Source organism: Pteropus medius, unplaced genomic scaffold, assembly GCF_902729225.1.
Source record: "Pteropus medius unplaced genomic scaffold, Ma_sr-lr_union100, whole genome shotgun sequence".
In the NCBI taxonomy this organism is placed as follows: domain Eukaryota; kingdom Metazoa; phylum Chordata; class Mammalia; order Chiroptera; family Pteropodidae; genus Pteropus; species Pteropus medius.
Genome location: NW_024340699.1, coordinates 15,357,096 through 15,374,489, shown reverse-complemented (window position 1 = coordinate 15,374,489; position 17,394 = coordinate 15,357,096). Strand labels below are relative to the sequence as shown.

At 65.5% G+C, this 17,394-nt stretch overlaps 1 protein-coding gene across 1 annotated transcript; it reads left to right on the top strand.

Moving 5' to 3' along the window:
• Positions 1-542: 542 nt before the first annotated feature.
• Positions 543-16,643, top strand: AMZ1 (archaelysin family metallopeptidase 1). The gene is made up of 7 exons (XM_039878967.1): positions 543-1,980; positions 6,710-7,193; positions 8,331-8,498; positions 11,186-11,314; positions 11,569-11,738; positions 12,212-12,388; positions 13,466-16,643. Exons 2-7 carry the CDS (start codon positions 6,890-6,892, stop codon positions 13,988-13,990), a joined length of 1,473 nt encoding a protein of 490 aa, XP_039734901.1. The 5' UTR covers positions 543-1,980; positions 6,710-6,889; the 3' UTR covers positions 13,991-16,643.
• The last annotated feature ends 751 nt before the right edge of the window (positions 16,644-17,394 follow it).

The window sequence follows — 17,394 nt, the reverse complement described above, 5'->3', positions numbered from 1 at the left end:
CGAAAGGGCAGCCTGGGAGCGTCCACGTCGCAGCCAGCGTGATAATGCTCCTCCCCGGCCTCGGGATCCTCTCCTGCTTGGGGGTGGTGGCACGGGGCCGGGCCCTACTCACAGCTGGCCCTGGACAGAGTGGGAGCATTGTCGTCCTGGCCGCTGGCTGTGGGGACGGGACAGGAGGCCACTGACCAGCCGTGATGGCCTGAGGACAGGAGAAAAAGTGGCCCTCAGTCAAGGTGAGCCCCTTGAGCCCCTCCCTCTGGCTAAGTCCCCCAGCCCACTGGCCCTAGACAGAACCCCGGGGGAGGGGACAGAGGCCTCAGGGGAGCTGGCAGCAGCCCTCTGCTGGACTGCCAGGGGTGGGCTCTGGGCCTCCCAAAGGCGCAGGGGGAGCACCCCTGGGGGGCGGAGACTCCTCCTGGCCACACAGGTGACCTTGGGGACTGCGCCCGGCGCCTGTTCCCTGACCTGTTCACTGTGCTTCCTGGGTGCAGAGCCGAGACTCAGAATAGCAGCTGCTTGAATTAACACCTCCGTCTGGGAAGCGGGCCCCACGCCCTGCCCACCTTCGGGGAGGGGACTGGGACCTGCCCGTGCTCCAGCCACTCCTCAGTAGTGCTGAGTCGTCTTCCTTCGTCTTGTGCTTCCCGGGGGCCCAGCCCAGCTGCAGGGAGCTCAGGGCCTGGGAAGTCAGCGCTCAGGAAGGGGGCCTGGTGGGCCTGGTGGGGAGGGGCTGGGGGGTCCTGGGAGGGAACACAGCCCTCCCAGGTAGGAGCAGGTCCCAGTGCAGGGGCCCGAAGCCCCAACCCCAGAAGGGAGCCTCTCGGCCCCATGCCTCATCCTGTGGGGACACAGTGCCAGAGCTGTCCATCAGGGTCCCTCCCAGCTGCGGGGAGGCCCCAGGGGTGGCAGGGGGCCCACATCCAGCTCTACCGAGGGCACAGCAGGGTGCCGCCCACCCAGGAGAACCGGTCCCCCTCTATTTAACGGGGTGCTCCATTTGGTGTGTGGTTTGCTGTGCACCCCCAGCCCTCCACAGCCCCTGCCCTAGCCCCTCCCCAATCCTAGCCCAACCCCCTCTGCACTCCTGAGCTACCACTGCTGCTCCCTGGGCCGCCGTGTGACCAGCCGCTGACCCTGAATCCTCCCCACAGAGCTCCGTCCAAGGAGACCCCGCATCCCCCAACGCCAAGTCCAAAGGCAGCTTCTCCCTTTGGGTCCCCATGTCCTTCCTGCCCTGCCCCCTCCACAGTGCTTGTCCCTGGTCCCTACCTGACACCTGGTCTAGTAGACAAGGGCTCAGGGCCCCCTGCTGGGGCTGCTGGTGAGGGTGTCGAGACGGAAAGGCCAAGTCATCTCCCAGTTGAGTGCGAGGCTGAGCGTGTAAAGCATTTAGTATATGGAGCTGGCGTAAGAAGGTCTGAAAACAGGGTGGTTACATTCTAACAGCTGTCCCCAGATGAAAGGAAGTCCCTAGGGGCAGTGATGACGGGCCGGGCTGCTTGTCATGGGTTGAAGTTGGAGCTGCACCCTGTCATTACTGGGGTGACCCTGACGCCAGGGCCTGCCTGGCTGGCCTCCCTCACCTGGGGCCGCCCTGTGCGCTGGGCTTCACTGCTCTCACCTGCTGGGCTCTAAGATCTCAGGCCCCACCCCCACCCTCCTCAGGCATTTCTGGAGCGTCAGGTGTGTCCCAGCCTGCTCTGCACCCAGAGGTCAGGGGCTGTAAGCCGCACTTGGGGACCAGGGGCTGCTGCCAGCACGCTGCCCACGGTGGCCCTGCGCGGCGCTGGGTGGGAGCGCAGGCCGGGTGCGGCCCCCGCAGCGAGCTGGCCCTCATCTCCTGCCCGGTGGCCCCACACGTCCCGCCTGGTCCCGCCTCGGTCCCTGCCCCTCTGTGCTGACGTCACGCCGGGACCTCTTCGATTTTCGCGGCCCACGCCAAGCGCCCGCGCTGCCTCTGCGGGCTCGTGGGGCTGCGAGGTAGGGGCGCTGCGGGGAGGGCTGGGGGCGCAGCAGGGACGGGAGTGGGGTAGGGGGCGAGGGCCACTTGCTGACGGGAGCTCGGGGGCGCCAGGACGGTCCGGGCTGCGAGGTGGGGGCGCCGCGGGGAGCGCAGGGCGCGAGAGGAGCCCGCCGCGCCTCGGTGGGGGGCAGCGCCGGCACCCCCGGCCCAGCGCGCAGTGTCCGGCGGGACGCGCGGGTGGCGGCGGGCGCGCCCCTGCGCGGGGCGGACGGGGACTCGGGGCGCCCGTGCGGAGTTGGGGCCGGTGCAGCGCCGTGCTCTGCGCCGCGGTTGGGGCCTCTGGGTCTGCGACCCCGCAGCGGGCAGGCGGGCCCGACAGGGGAGCCCAGAGCGGCGAAGAGGCTCGGCGACCCCTCTGGCCGTCGTCGGCTCCCCAGGGCGGGGCGACATGGGCGCCGTTGGCTCTCCTGGCGGCGGGAGGGCCCAGGCAGGGCGCAGGAAGGAGTGTCCTGGCCTGGGCGCCCTTACCGGGGTGACCCCTAACTGGGGCTCCTGCCCAGCCCGGGCCTGTTGGGAGGGGCCTCCGAAGGGGGACAGAAGGGGGTCCTTCCTCGCCTCTGTCACAGGGAAGGAAACAGTGTCAGGAGTGGAGCTGGGGGCTCACGGGTGAGAGCAGCCTCAATGGGCAGCCAGGGGTGGGAGCCGGCCCTGCACCCCTGCTTCTGAGCCCCGGGTCCCCCCCTAGCAAGTGAGACGCTTCTGAGTGTGAAGCCCAAGCCCTGGACAGCTCTCTCTGCGTGGGGCTGCTCTGGGCGCCTGGAAGGTTCCGGCCGACAGCTAATGAATAGCTCGATGCAGCTGCTGGGCGGTTTTGCGAAGCGTCCTCGGAATGACAAGCAGAGTGCGCTTTCTCGCATGAGGGCTGGGGCACCCGTCCAGGCAGATGGGGGAGAGCCCGCCCTCGGTCACCTGGCCTGTCAGCTGGCAGGCCCTCCCAGAGGACATGGCCAGAGGCCGAGAGGGGAGGACGCAGGCTCCCCAGAGGGAGGGACGCTGGCCGAAAGGCCCGGCGGTGGCCAGTGTTAACAGGGCAGGGGGCCTCCCCTCCCGTGCTGCCCGTTCAACTCTCTCTGCTTCTGGAACCCATTAAGAGTTGGGGCTCCAGTACGAGGCATGGCTCTGAAATGGGGGCCGCTGCTGCCCAGCTGTGTGACCAGGGCCTCGGTTTCCCCATCTGAGACATGGAGACTGCAGTAGCACCTGGAGCATCACTGGGCTGTGAGGCGTGGAGAGCCGATGCAGGTGGGGCTCAGGTGCATGGCAGGTGTCCCAGCAGATGCAGAGGGCTGTGACAGGCGGTGGCGGAGCCCGAAGGGCAGCCAGAGGCCTGGATTTTGGAGGTTCTCTTGCCCGAGCATCAAGTATTCCCAAGAATAACGGGTTGGCAGGTAGTGGAGGGGGTGGGGCGTGTCCGGCTCTGACTGTGCCACGTCCCATGGCACCGGGTCGCTGGGACGCGGCTGGCCTTTGCCCACATCCAGCTTCTGCGTGACGAGTGGCCTTGTGCAAAAATGCCCTTGCAGGATGGAAGCGTCAGGCAGGGGTGACCCAGGAACACAAATGTGGCCACGTGGGGGTTTTGAGAGGCAGTGCCGTCTGGGCAGCAGGACCTACGTGGAAGGACAGAGGGGCACACGCACCCTGGTGCCCAGCCTGGAGCCTCGTGTGCTGCTGTCCCGCCAGCCTGTGCCGGTCAGCAGTGCACGTGGCCGCCCGCTCCGGGTTCTCGGGGCTCCTCAGGTGGCTGCCGGCCAGAGGCCCTGGGCCGGGGCAGGGCGCCGTGGGGTTCTGTGGGTCAGTGTCCCTACGTGGATGCTCCAGGCACACGTGTGCCCCCCACGTGGGTGTGCCGACAGCCGTCTCAGGGAGGAGGCTTCAGAGAGGAAACAGCGGTTCTCAGAGTGTGTTCTGGGGACCCTGCAGGGGACCCGTGAGGTCCAAACCACTTAGCAAGCTGCCGAGGTAAACCCGGCCACACCACAGTTCTGCGCGCGTGCGAAGCCGGCGGAGGCGGGGCTTTGGGTCCTGGGTTTCTCGGTTGTAAGCTCAGACAGTGAGTGTCGACAGAGCACACCCGGACGAGCTCCTGGGGGTCCGGGACAGTGTGACTCTAGGGGCCCTGGGACCGAAGCACGAGCCCCGCGGCACTGGCTCCCGCCACCTTCGCACAGCTGCTGCGGCCCTCAGCGTGCGTCCTCGTCAGGTCCCCTGCACGAGCCTCGGGCCCCTGGAGGAGCTGCGGCCCTTCCCACGCCGGCTGACCTGGTCCTCTTCGAACGGCTGGGATGAGCCTGAGGCTTAACAGTTTGGGTCCAGGTCACACCTGGGACAGACGTGGCAGGGCCCTTGAACTTGTGGTAAGAGGCATTTTCCATTTCTCGAGGCTTTGCCTGGGTTAGACGTGTTGGCTGGCAGTGGAACCCCTGAGCGGGTCTGTGGGCACCAGGGGCCATGGATGCCGGCAGGAAGACCCTTCGGGATGGGAGAAGCTCCTGCAAATTGGGCTGCGGCAAGGGGCCCTGGAGTGGGCATCGGGAGAACTGTCTCTGAATCCCGGTGCACTGTGTAACCTGGGCGTGTGCCCCGCCCAAGCCTGTCCCCTTGGCTAAGGTCAGTGAACACTGGTGGCTTTGTTTCAGCTAGTTGAGAGTTCAGACAAGGTGATGGGTTAAAGTTATCTTGGGGTTTATGGGGCAGTGGGCCTGGGAGGAGGGATGTCACCAAGCTGGTTCATGCTGCCTGCGGGGGTCAGTCTGTCCTGTGTTCATATCCGTTGGAAAGCTGTGACACAGTCCCTCCTGGGTGTCTAGAAGCCTCTGGGATGCTCCAGGCAAACAATTTATAGGTCACTCCCAATTACAGGAAGAATAATTCCCAGGTGGCTGTGACACCACGGAATAATTTAGAAGTGATAAAGCCTCCCGCTCCAGCTTGGCGTGGTGGAAGGTCTGGGGGGGAGCCACGGGTGTCTAAGGGGGACATGTGACTGGCACCCAGACACAGAGGTAGGCTGCTGAGGTGCACGTGGTGGCAGGGGCCCCAGGCAGCTCTGGGCGTAGGGCTGAAGCCGGACGGGGCTGGACATCTACTGTGCTCGGTCCAGTGCCAGGCACAGAAGGCGGGGGATCCAACCCCTGGCCCACGACGGCCGCCCGTTGCGGGGAGCCAGCTTCCCAGAGGCCAGCTGGCAACCCGCATGCCCAGCTCAGGCACTGTCCCCACCTCGCTCAGCTCAGCGCCAGTGAGGCCCAAGTGCCGGCACCCGGGCAGTCCCCTCCCTCCCCACAGTCTGCTCAGATCCGCATCTCAAGGAAGTCGATGCTTGTTGGCCCCTTGGGAAAGGGGTTGCTGTACCCACTCCGGGCATGCCGGCGATGAGGCCTGCCTGAGATGTGGTTGGTCGGCACCCTGGGTGACTGTTTTTGTTTGCTGTGACTGCCGAGAGCCACAGGCTGTGAACCGTGCAGGTGCTGATGCCGTCGAGGTGCGGTGAGCGTCTGCACGTGGTGTCGCTCCCCCTGGGAGCCTGTCCCGAGGAGCTGGACACAGGCTCGTGTGCACAGATGTCCCTTGCGGGGTTTGGGAGGTGCTGTTAAAAATGGCATTGTTCTACAGAGTAAGGATTTGGAAAAATGCTCGTAACATACTAAGTCGAGAGGATATAGGATCGCACATGTGTCTGTAAAACATAGATGCAGAAGGAAAACACAGCTGTCTGTGTCGGGAGGGGTCTCTGCATTCCGTCTCCCCCCCTCCGCCCCCTCAAAGCCAGCTCTTAATTCCGGAAAGATACGTGTATGTACGTGCTTATACGTGTGCATAAAATCCCCTGGAAAGGTTTACGTCCACATAATTTTCCAGAAGAAAATTGATAAATCACATACATGTACCCAATTTCCCTCTCTGTTATATGTGTGTGTGTGTCTGTGTGCCCCCCGGCCCTGGACCCCAGCTGCCCGTGTGTCTTTGGGGCCCACAGCTGGCCAGTCACTGGCAGCTCCTCAGGGCGTTTCTGGCCCATGCAATGTGCCAGTCCCTGCTTGCGATTCCGAAGAACTCTGGTTTGTAAAGTGACTTTGTCACTGTGCTCCCAGCCGTCTGTCCCCGCCTGGCGGCTCCTGCCCGGCCCATCCCAGCAGTCAAAGGCCCTTCATTGCTCTGCCGCGTCTCCCCACGCGTAGCTTTCGGCGGCTGGCACATGTGCCCGGCGCGCGTCTGCGCCCACGGAACTGTCTGGTGCTGAGGGAGCTGCCTTCCTCCCCATGTTCGTGCGCCCGGACCCTGGCCGTGGGGACTCGGGGACCGTGGCCTCCTCCCTTGGGCACTTGGGCCTCTGCCAGGAAAACTCATGGCTGGGATCTGGGGTGCAGCACTCGGTGGTCCCGGGGGGCCCTCTGACCGTGCAGGGCTGGGCACAAGGTGGGTGGTCTCCCTTCTGGGGCTGGGGCAGAGTCGTGGGGGTCGGGCGTTGAGGTTGCTGTATTCCCCGGGCCTGTGGGACCCTGTGTGGGGTCCCGCAGGGCTCGTGGCCTTGCCAGATTTAGGGTGCTGATGAAGGAGGATATGAGAGCGTCCTTCTGCCCTGCCAGGTGGCAGTTTGGTCCTGGGCTGCCTCTGACAGCATCTGTCCCCCGTGTGTTCCCTGAGGACAGTCCTGCGTGCTCAGCAGTGCGTGTCCTCCCGCAGGGTGCCAACGGCCTGGGAGCTGTCCAGGCCACCCCTCGCTGTTGCCGAGAAGGTCCAGCGCCAGGCCCTGGGCAGCCGCTCAGATCGGCCCTTGGGAAGGTTCTGGAGGAGATCGTGGCCGCCCCTGCCCCCTGAGTGGTTCATGGGCGGCTGCAGGCCCCCCGAGCGGCCGGGCCCGCCATGCTGCAGTGCCGGCTGGCCCAGGAGTTCAGCTTCGGGCCCCGGGCCCTGAAGGATGCCCTGGTGTCCGTGGACCCAGCCCTGCAGCGGCTCTATGCGTCCACCTTCTCCCCGGCTGAGCGGCTCTTCCTGGCCGAGGCCTACAGCCCCCAGAGGAGCCTCTTCCGCACGCTGCTCATCCACACGGCTTTCGACTGGCTGCTCAGCCGCCCCGAGGCTCCCGAGGACTTCGAGACCTTCCACGCGGCCCAGGTGGCCAGGAGGCAGGGCCGGGGCCGCAAGCACATCTACCTGCAGCCGATCGGTACGGGTCGGGGCACGCGCCCTGCCTCCCAGAGGGCTGGGGGCAAACCCCACAGGGCCGGCAGCTGGGTGACCACCGTGGGGGGCGCAGTGTCACGGAGCCAGCAGGACCCTGCTGTGGGGACGAGGGCCTGAATCAAGCACACGGGGGTGTCTGTACCCCGGCCCAGGCAGGACTGAAATGTGGTGGGCGGGGTGGGGTTGGGCACAGGGAGCCCTGGGCCCTCCGCCCACTCAACTCCACTCTGATACTGTCCAGAAGGCCCTGGCCCCTGGGCCTCTCTCCGACCAGGGGCAGGTCGCCCAGCCAGGCCGGCGGGGCACGCGGGACAGATGTGGCACCTGGCTTTGGAGAGGATGGAGGGCCTGAGCTGAGCGGAGCAGTGCAGAGTGTCGTGCTGCCCCCTCAGTGTGTCTGATGGGCCAGGGTCCACCAGCTCTGTCTCGCACGGCTCAGCCCCAGCCCCACTGCCCACGGCCGTCCGCTCCCCGGGACGGGCCCGCTGACGTCCCTGTCACCGTCAGCCCACAGCCACTCTGCTGTCTGGGCCTGCAGATCTGCCTCCCAACTGCCCTGGCCAACCAGGTGCTCCATGTCCCGCCCGACTGTTCAGCTCGTTGAAGTGCAGGTTCTGGTTCCGGTCCGGGGAGGCCCCGGGTCACTGTGGCCGCCTGCTCACAGACCTCCTGGCTTCCGCCCTGGAGGTCTTTCTAAAGAGCGACATGGTTGTGTCCTTCCGTCCCTCTGTCTTTCTGAAGGGTGACATGGTTGTGCTCCCTCCCACGGTCCTCGCTGCCCTGGCTCAGCCCGCCCACCCTCTTCCGCTGTCCCTATGCCCTGGCACCTGCCCCCAGCGGGTCAGCCGCGGGGACTCAGGGCCCGACGCCCCGCTCCCCACCTGTCAGACAGCGACTGCGGTGACCGCTCCTTCATCTGCGCGTGGACGTTTCCTCCATTTTCCTCCTTTTCTGGCCCTTTTGGAAACGACGCGCCTGCCATGTCCCTCATGCCTGAGTCTCCACCCTGTGCAGGCGGGTCCACGTCAGCCCGGTCCGCTGGCGGGCGGTCCCGGGTTCAGGTCGGCGGCTCGGAGGCGGTGGCAGGGCCAGTGGGACTCACGTGCTCCTCTGCCCCCAGGTCTGAGCGAGGGCCCGGGGGACGACGCCCTGCTGGACGCCCTGCAGAGCTACGCGGAGGCCTTCTTCCTGGGCCTGCAGGTCCGGCGCCTGCCCTCGGTGGCGGCCGCGTCCATCCCCTGCTTGTCACGTCCCAGTAGGGACTGCGCTGGGCCGCAGCTCCACACGGGTGAGTGAGCGCGGCGCAGCCCCCAGCCCCGGGGGAGGCCCCCTCCCAAGGGCACGAGGGGTGGGGGGTCCCGGGAGAAGGGCGGAGTGTACCCCCTGCCCCCTTTCGGTGGGAAACACCTGTCTCCCAGCTGTTTGGAAGGGGAACCGAGGCGGGCGTCCCCTCCCTGCTCAGACGCGTGCACCGGCTCCACCGTGCAGCCGGGGTCCGCGGGGCGCTGTGAGCCACGTGCGGGCTGACGCGGGCCCCGGCCAGGCCTTCTAAGGCGTCTCCCCAGGCTCCGTCTTCACGAAGCCCTTCACCCCTCGGGGTCACGGGCAGCTGGACAGGGCGAGGTGGACTGAGGCACAGGCGAACCGGGTGCTCAGATGTGCAGGAGACCGAGACTCGCGTTTGGGGAGGTCCCAGAGCAGGCTGGGGGGCTTCGTCTGGCTGAGGCGGGTCCGGAGCGAGTGGACTGACGTGGGACTTCGTGAGCAGTGGGAATCCCCAGCCGCTGTGTCTTCAGACTCTGCCTCTCCCCGGCTGGGCCTCCGGTGGGTGCTCCGGCCGGTCGCCCGTCCCGTCCTCGTCTCCTCCATGTCGCATCCCCGCCCGACTCCCGGCCCCCGCTCCGCGAACTCTCTCCGGCCGCGTCTGTCCGCGGCTGCGCCGCACGGAGCGTCTCTGGCCTCCGATGTCGCGTTTTCCGGTTCTTCCAGTTCTTTTTCAAATTAGCCGTGTCGCCTTTTCACGCTGCCAGCCCCCCCGCTCAGACGGCAGTCAGGCCTCTGAGCCGCGCACGCTTCTGACGCCCCGCGTCGCGCGAGTCCCATCGGGCGCCGCGTGGCCGCTGGGGCGTCTGCCGCTCCGAGCGCATCATCGCGCCCCGTCCTGCGCCCCGTCCTGCGCCCCGTCCTGCGTCTCACGCTCGATCGTTAGCCGGATCGTTAACGTCTTACTGTTTAACTTCAGAGGAGCTGTGGCCTGAGGCGATGGACTTTTCTCCAGAGAGGGTTTTACTTTTCCCCAGGGTGCTGTCCGGGACACAGACGGGGCTCTCCTGGGCCCCCCAATGTGCGGGCCGCATCCCACCCAAGGCGCGCCTGTGGGGGCAGCAGCCACAGGACGGGGGGTGTCGCCAGGGCGGGCCTCCCCCTCCCCCTCCCCCGTCTCAGAACCAGCTCGGCCGCATCTGTGGGCTCGGGGTCCCTCCCTGCTTCTGTCCTGTGGTTAGGTCTCTGACATTTTCAGTCGTGTTTGTTGAGCCGTTGTTTACTGTAGACAGATTCTTCCTTTTGAGTGTAACATTTCCGTGAGTCTCGACAAACACATCGCAGCCATCACCAGGACCGGGTGTAGAAGAGCTTGCCAGCCCCCCGACTTCCTCGCTGTCCCCCGTAGCCAGCTGCTCCCCCATCTTACACGCATTTGGAAGCGGTTCCTGTGCTCCACTTGGCTTGTTCGGGCTCTTTCAGTGGGACGGCGGGTCTAGTTTTCAGGGGACACTCCTTCCTGCCCCTTCCAGCTTCCGGTGGTGGCCGGCCATCCTGGGGGTTCCCTGGCTTGTAGCTCCCTGCCCCCCGTGGCCACATCGTTGCTTCCCTGTGTGTCGGTGTCCCTGCTCCTAAGGACACCAGGCACGTTGGATTACGCCCGCTCTAGTGACCTTATCTTAGCTCGATCACTCTGCAAAGACGGTCGATAAGGTCACATTTTGAGTGTCAAGGGTTAGGACTCCAACCTGCGTTTTAGGGGGCACAAGCCACACTATAACCATCATCACCATCACTGTCACCTCCAGAGCTAAAATTCCTTGGCCTCTCAGAGCTAAAGACCTCGGCCACTCATTTCCAAGGTCACACCCTAGACCCGTGCTGTCCAGGACAGCAGCCACGGGCCACGCGAAGCCGCCGAACACATAAGACGCGGCTGGTCTGAGGCGGGATTGTGCTAGTGCGGGAAGCACACGGGGATGAAGAGTCCGTATGAAAAGCAGTGTAAACGAGCTTTTAATTTTTAAACATTCGATTACACGTTAAAATATTAATTTGGCCGTGTTAGGTTAAGTGAAGTATTATTAAAATCAACTCGATCTGTCGATTTTGCTTTAAAATTAGTAAAACTGGACATTTCGTTGCACATTCAGCTCTGACTGTGCTGCAGAGGGTGTGGCCTGGGCCTTGTCACCGGCCGCCGTCCCCACCGGGGTCCAAGCCTCTCCCTGTAAACCGTCCTTGGGTCCCCGCGCGTCTGTCCGGTGCCCTCACGGCCTCGGGCCCGCCGGGCACCCCCCACGTCCCCGCCTTCTCTGGCCCCCCGCTCCCCTCTCCTCCCCTGGGTTCACGTCGCTGCATCCTCGGGGGTCCCTCATCTCCCAGCCACTCACCCACGCTCCGTGCACACAGCTGGCAGGGTGGCGCCCTCCGGCCGCTCCGACCCCCGGCCTGCCTCTTACACAGTCACTTTGGGTCCACCCGGAGGGCCCAGAACAACCTTCGCATTTTCATCCCATCTGCAACGTCCCTTCTGGCGCGTGAGGGGTCACACTTGGGGTTCTAGGTAATAGGACATGGGCGTCTCCAGGACCACCCATCAGACACCAAGGCAGCTCGGCCCGTCCTGTGGCCGCGGTGGCCTGGGGTTGGGAGAGGGGTGCCCAGCCTCCCCTCATGTCCCTCTGCCTCTCCCTCTCCCGCCCCCTGCAGGTGGCATCCTAAACTTCCTGAGGGACAGCAAGCCGGGAGATGCGCTGTGCGTGCTGGGACTGACGCGGTGCGACCTCTACCCCCACGAGACCTGGGGCTTCACCTTTGGCTCGTACCTCCCCGGGCAGGGTGAGCTGGCGCGTCCCCCGGGCACACCAGGGTGTCCAGCCCCTCCTGGCTGTCACTCGCCTACATGCAAATAGCCATCGTGGCTCGCAGCCCCGTCCCAGCCCCTCAGGCTGGGCTCTGCCCAAAGGCCATCACGCAGACACAGTGGCAGAGCTGGGCCTTTAGGACCTGTGCATCCTGAGCACGGGCGGCCTTGCCCCTGGGCCCCTGGGGCCAAGGCTGCACCTGGAGCCTCTTCCCTTTGCCTCCCCCAGATGTGGGCGTCTGCAGCTTCGCCCGGTTCTCAGGGGAGCTGCTGCAGGGGGGGCCCAGTGCCTTGGACCTGGCACCAGCACGGACGGCGGCAGATGACCCCACGACCACCCTGTGGGACAGAGGCCAGAGCCTGTGCTTCAGCGCCCTGGGCACGGTCCAGTGCTGCAAGGTGGGCAGGGGCCGGGGTCCCGGGGGGCTGCAGGGGGTAGCAGGACATGGGGGGCAGGACGACGGCGGGAGGGCTGGGGTGCTGGCGAGCTCCGGGCATCAGATGGAAGGACACAAGTGGACAGCCACGGAGCCCTGTGTCCAGCCCTCATGACGAGGACGAGCCTGCACTTCAGAGACACCAAGGACTTTGCTGAGGTCACAGGGCTGTCCAGTGCAGGGCTGGGATTCGAATCCGTGTCTGACTTCAAGCCCCGTGCAGTGTGGCTCCCAGAGCCGCCCACGCCAGCTCCCTCGTCCCCGCAGCCCAGGGCGGGCGGCCAGCACTGTGCAGTCAGTGCTTGGACCTCTCTCTTCCTGCCACTGGGCCTCAGCCCAGGGTCGGGGTCCTGGAGGGACTGCCCGGATGCCCTGGGGCTATGCTGGGTGTCCAGGGTCAAGGCCACAAGGACAGTGGTGGGCTTGCTCCCTCAGGTCACGTGCCACGAGCTCTGCCACCTGCTGGGCCTGGGGAGCTGCCGCTGGCTGAGCTGCGTCATGCAGGGGGTGCTCAGCCTGGACGAGGCCTTGCGGCGGCCTCTGGACCTCTGTCCCGTCTGCCTGCGGAAGCTGCAGCACATCCTGGGCTTCAAGCTGGTGGACAGGTACAAGGTGAGCTGCGCCCTGGGCCTGGAGCCGCCCCCAGGTGGGGAACTGGGAGTCTGAGTCCTGGGCGGCCTCCAGGGAGCCGGTGGCAAGGACCCTGTGGTCTGGAGACAGGCGGGTGGTGGGCGGGGGCTGCAGAGCTCCAGGCGCAGTGACGGGCCTGCACCATGTCACCGTGAGCCACTCTCCGGGATTGGCCCGGCGCCGGGCCCATGGCAGGGAGCGCTGGGGGCGGAGAGGGCCCAGGGCCCAGGCAGGACGCAGTCCAGGTGCTCACTCACGGGGCCTCACCTTGAAGGGGCCTCCCCCGACCCCTCCGTGTGGCTCACTGCTGCCCGGGGAGGAGCAGGGCCCTCAGTGGCGGGACCCACTGGACGGACAGAGCAGGTCCTGTGGGCGGCCGGCGTGGCCCTGCTGCCCTCTGCTGGCGGCACGAGGCGTTGCCCGCAGGCCCAGGAGCGGTCAGCGACTCCACTGCGGGAGACCTTCGCCTACGGGAGGTTTGCTCCACTCTGAGTTCAAAGGCAGATGGTGTCTATTTTTTCTTTAAGCCCATCTTTGGATGAAAACACTGAGTTAAAAAAAGTTTTCATTTGAATAAAGGCAAAGGTCTATCAATCAAATAGCTTCAGCTTAATTTTAAAACCGAAAGTTTTAAGCCAAAAGCTTTAAATGAATCTTGTTGTGTTTGAGGTTCCAGGATGTCTGTCTCTGTCACTAAAGGGGGGGCTGGGCCGGGGTGGGCAGTGTCTGTTACTGTGACACACAGACAGGGGACAACCCGGAGCAGTGGTCGGAGCAAAGTGCAGGACGCGATGTGAGTTGTCCTTGTTTATTTCCTTTGCTTTTAATATAATTGTAAAATTTCACTGTAAGCTCTGTATCACTTGGCGGTGACTACTGCTCGCCTGGCCGCTGGGCTCCTGCGTCGGGCCCCAGTCCTCAGAGGTGCTCGTGGGGACTCTGCGTCAGGAGCCTGCCACGTGCCCTGAGTGGCTGGGGACAGCGGGGTCCCCTTAGGTGAGGGGCTCCCTGGCTGGGTAAGTGACCGCAGACAGAATACCACTTGTGTCTCCCTCTCAGAGGCTCCACGCCTGGACACAGGCCGTGGCGGGGACGCTGCCGGGCCAGGAGGCAGGACAGCTGGCCGCGTTGGAGGACACGCCGCCAAGCAGCGCAGACTCGGGCTCGTGCTGCGAGAGCGACTCGGAGCCGGGCACCAGCCCCTCGGAGCCCCTGTCCCCCGACGCCTGGACCCACACCTTCGCGGCAGAGCTGGACCCCGGGGGTGGGCTGGGGTCCTTGGTGGCATCGGAGGCCATCACAGAGCATGGACGGTGGCTGGCGAGGTGCATCCGGGCCCTGGAGAGGGAGGTGACGGGGGAGGAGCTGGCCCGCGTGGACGGCGCGGTGGACGCGCAGGCCCGGTGGGAGATGTTCGTGGGGCGCCTTGCGGTGCCCGGGCCGGGCCGGGCCCGTGGCAGGGATGGTGGGGGGCTGCACAGGGCGCTGGGGGACAAGCTGTCCTCCCTGAGGAAGAGGCTGAGCGTGCGCAAACTGTCCCGGGCCGGCTCTTCTCCCTGTCACTTGAAGGCAGAGGACAGTTAGCTCAGAGCCACCACCTGTCCAATGTTCATCTTCCCCAGGACCCCACTGCCTGGCGCTGGCCACCCAGGGTGCTGCGGGTCCCAGGGAAGCCGAGGAAAGTCGTCGTCGGGCGGCCCACCTGCTCCCAGTGCCCAGCCTGGACTTAGCCGTGGTGGCGGGAGGCAGGGCGCGCTCTCTGCAGCCTCTGGCCTCTGAGCCCCTCCAGTGTTTACAGCTGGGGTGGCGGGGCCTCCACTCACTGTGAACTCGGCTCCCAGCCCCACAGCTGGCTCCCCTGCCCCAAGGGAAGTGAAGCGGTTCGCTTCTGCTGACAGCACCCCCCACCCGAGGGTGCTTCCTGCGGTGCCGACGGCCTTCCGGTCCTCAGGACTGCGCGGGGCAGCTCCGTGAACGTTCCGGTGGCCGCCGCCACCTCAGCGTGTGCCGAGGTCCGCTGTGTGTTTGGACGGTGCTGGGGGACAGGGGTGCGTGTGACGGCAGGTGGGAAGCCGGGCAGGGCCCGCCCGCTGTCACTCGGTGGTGAAACAGGTGGCCGCTTTCTTGGGACAGTTCCTGACACAGGTGGCCTGGGGTCCGGACGGGGAGTGTCCCTCGAACCCTGTGTCCCGTGTTCTCGTCCAGTTCTGTCCGTCGGTCCTCGGCAGCTGGCTGGAGCCCGTCGTGACCTCCAGCTGCGGCTGTGGAGTCGGCCGTTTTTCTCTGATTTTGTTAGGTTTTGCTTTAAGCCTTTCGTGCGCGTACCCGGGTGCCGTTTTCCCGGCGGTGCGACCCTGTTTCTACGGTAAACGCCCTGGTCTCTGCTCCGTGAGCGCCCCAGGCAGAGGGACTTCCGTCCCGACGGCAGAACGCCTGGGGCGTGATGAGTCGGGTCACAGCTACCGTCCCCCTCTGCAAGGGGGGCTCGTACGGTTTGCGGGGTATCCAGTCTTGCGGCCTTTTAAGAAAAACTACAGGATAAAATCTAGAAGAGGAGGGGCCCCCCACGCAGGCAGCCTGAAGCCGCCGGTGCCACCGGGGGGCCCTTCGGAAAGAGGCACAGGGTGCGTAGTGCTGGGCTTCGGGCGGCAGAGGTGCAGCTCCTCGGTCCCCAGGCCTCCTGCGTGGCTCCCCAGAGGCACCAGTGAGCCGGCAGACCCGCCGAGAGTGACATGGGGACGGGGAGGTCAGGGCCTGGGCCTCTATCGCTGCGACAAACCACCCAAACCCACCGGCTTAAGACCCCAGCACCGCGTAGCCCAGGAAGCCGCGGTGTAGCGGAGCGTGGCGGGCGCTCGTCCAGCTGGGCCCCGGCTTCCGAGACACTGACGTGGGGCGGCCTCCCACGCGGGGCCTCAAGTCCCACCGCACGCGCTTCAGACAGTCACCCAGGCCCCCCGGCTTCGGCGAGGATGGCGAGGTTCCTGAAAGGCAGGGCAGACGGGAAAACCCGCTCCAGGAGTTTGCTGCTTGGCGGGGCCGTGACAGCTGCCACACAGTTTTACCTGTTTCCTGCTCAGGGTTAATCACTGGAATTATGTAACGGGACAAGGACTAGCAGCCTGGCTCCGGGTTCCACGCATGCCACAGGGGTCGTGGCCGAACTCGTGCCCCGTGGCCTGTGGCTCTCAACTGGGGCGAGCGTCCCACAACAGCGTCCCAAAGCGGGAAGGGACAAACCGCCAGGGGCAGCACCTGCCTCCACGGCCTCGCCAGGGGCAGACGGAGGGAGATTCTTAGCTGCTGGGAGGGACGTTTTGAAAATAAAACTTTTGGGGACAGATCGTTTTCGTAAATGTGCAAGGTCGACTGCCGCTTAGCTCTGTCTGTCCAAGGTCCCTGAGGGGGAGGACAGCTCGCCGACGGGCCCAGGAGGACGGGCTCACGGCTCACGCGGAGCTAAAGCATTGGGCTCACGACGCGGGGCTGCTGCCGAGTGCGGGGTTCGGCCGGGAGTCGTATGTGCCCTGTTCTGAGCACGGGGTGAGAAGCAAGGCCTGGTCGGAGGTGGCCGGTCCCCTCCAGCAGCCCCGAGACCCTCTTCCTCTTCTTTGATTTTGGGGCGCAAACTCGTCCTCAGGTGAGTGAAAGGAGAAACTCCGCCCCCCGCCCCCACCCCGATTACGCCCAGCGGGACAGGAAGGCGAGTTTGGCTGGGGACCGGGCCGCCTGCCCCCACAGTCCAGAGCGTGGGGCCGGGTGGGACGTGGCTCTGCTAACACCGCCCCACGGGACATCTGATTCAGGCCTTTCTGGGATGGACGAAATCTCCACAGGGGTTTAAAGAAAAAACACACACACACCGGCTGAGCCCAGCAGCTAATGTTACAGCCGAGAGTCCGAACTTAGATCCCGCCATGTTGAAAGCGAGGCTGGGGTGCCTGGGGACACACGTGCGCAGGGAGGTCCTCGCACCGGGCCACGAGGAGCTGCTGTCCGGACGTGGCGGCCGGGGTGGCCGGCTGGCCCACATCCCTGGGGAGAGGAGGCGGCTCTTCCTGCAAACAGACCCCAGCTCTGAGCGGGTGCTGCCTGCACCTGCCAGCCGTGTCCTCAACACCGCCCTGCCCGGCAGGAGCCCTGTCCGAGCTGTGGCTGAGGAGGCTGGCTGCTTCGGTCACCGGCCCGAGTCTGCGGGTCTGCAGAGCTGCGCTGGGCCCAGGCATGTTTGCTGGCTCGATGCCGGTGTCCCCCTGCCCCTCCCCCGCCCGGGTCCAGGGTCTCGGGAAAGCATGCTGTCAGGCAGGTAGGCCTGCCCCTGACCTGCACCTGACCCCTGGGCTGCCCCCGCCCCACTCTGCCTGGTCCCGAGGTGGCCAGCAGGGTCTGGCAGCTGCGGCACCTTCACTCAAGACGGCCCGAGGTCCCAGTGGCCCGGGTGGGTGGCCAGCACCCTGGGCCAAGATGCCAAGGCGAATGAAGCCAGGGCTGCTGGGGCTTCGCGGACTTGTCTGTGTACTGAGGGCGCGTCCCCGGCAGGAATAGCTGTGTCCTGTGAGGACAGGCTTCCCGAGGCAGCTCACGGGCCTGAGCCGTGGCCTGCGGGTCCCAGGGCGAGCACAGGCCTGGCTGCAGCCTGTGTCCCTACGCCTGGCCCAGGTCTGCCGGATGAGCCTGACCCCACAGGGGGTGACTGGACACAGGGGAACCAAGGAGATGGCCCTGGGCGTCAGCCCGGGGCAGCTCTGCACTGACCTGTCCGCTCCGCGGTGAGGGGCTGTGGCTTTGAGAGCCACTGGAGTCCAGCAGATCCGGAGAGCGGCTAACAGACCCCTTGCGGGGCAGCAGCGAGCACCTTGATTAACGAGAACCCGGAATAACCGAGGTTTATTTTTGAACTCGGTTCCTTGGGGAAAGAGGCGAATGGGAACAAGCGTGTGTCAGGGGTTATTTTAAAAGGCAATTTCCAAGAATTGTCTTGGGCCACC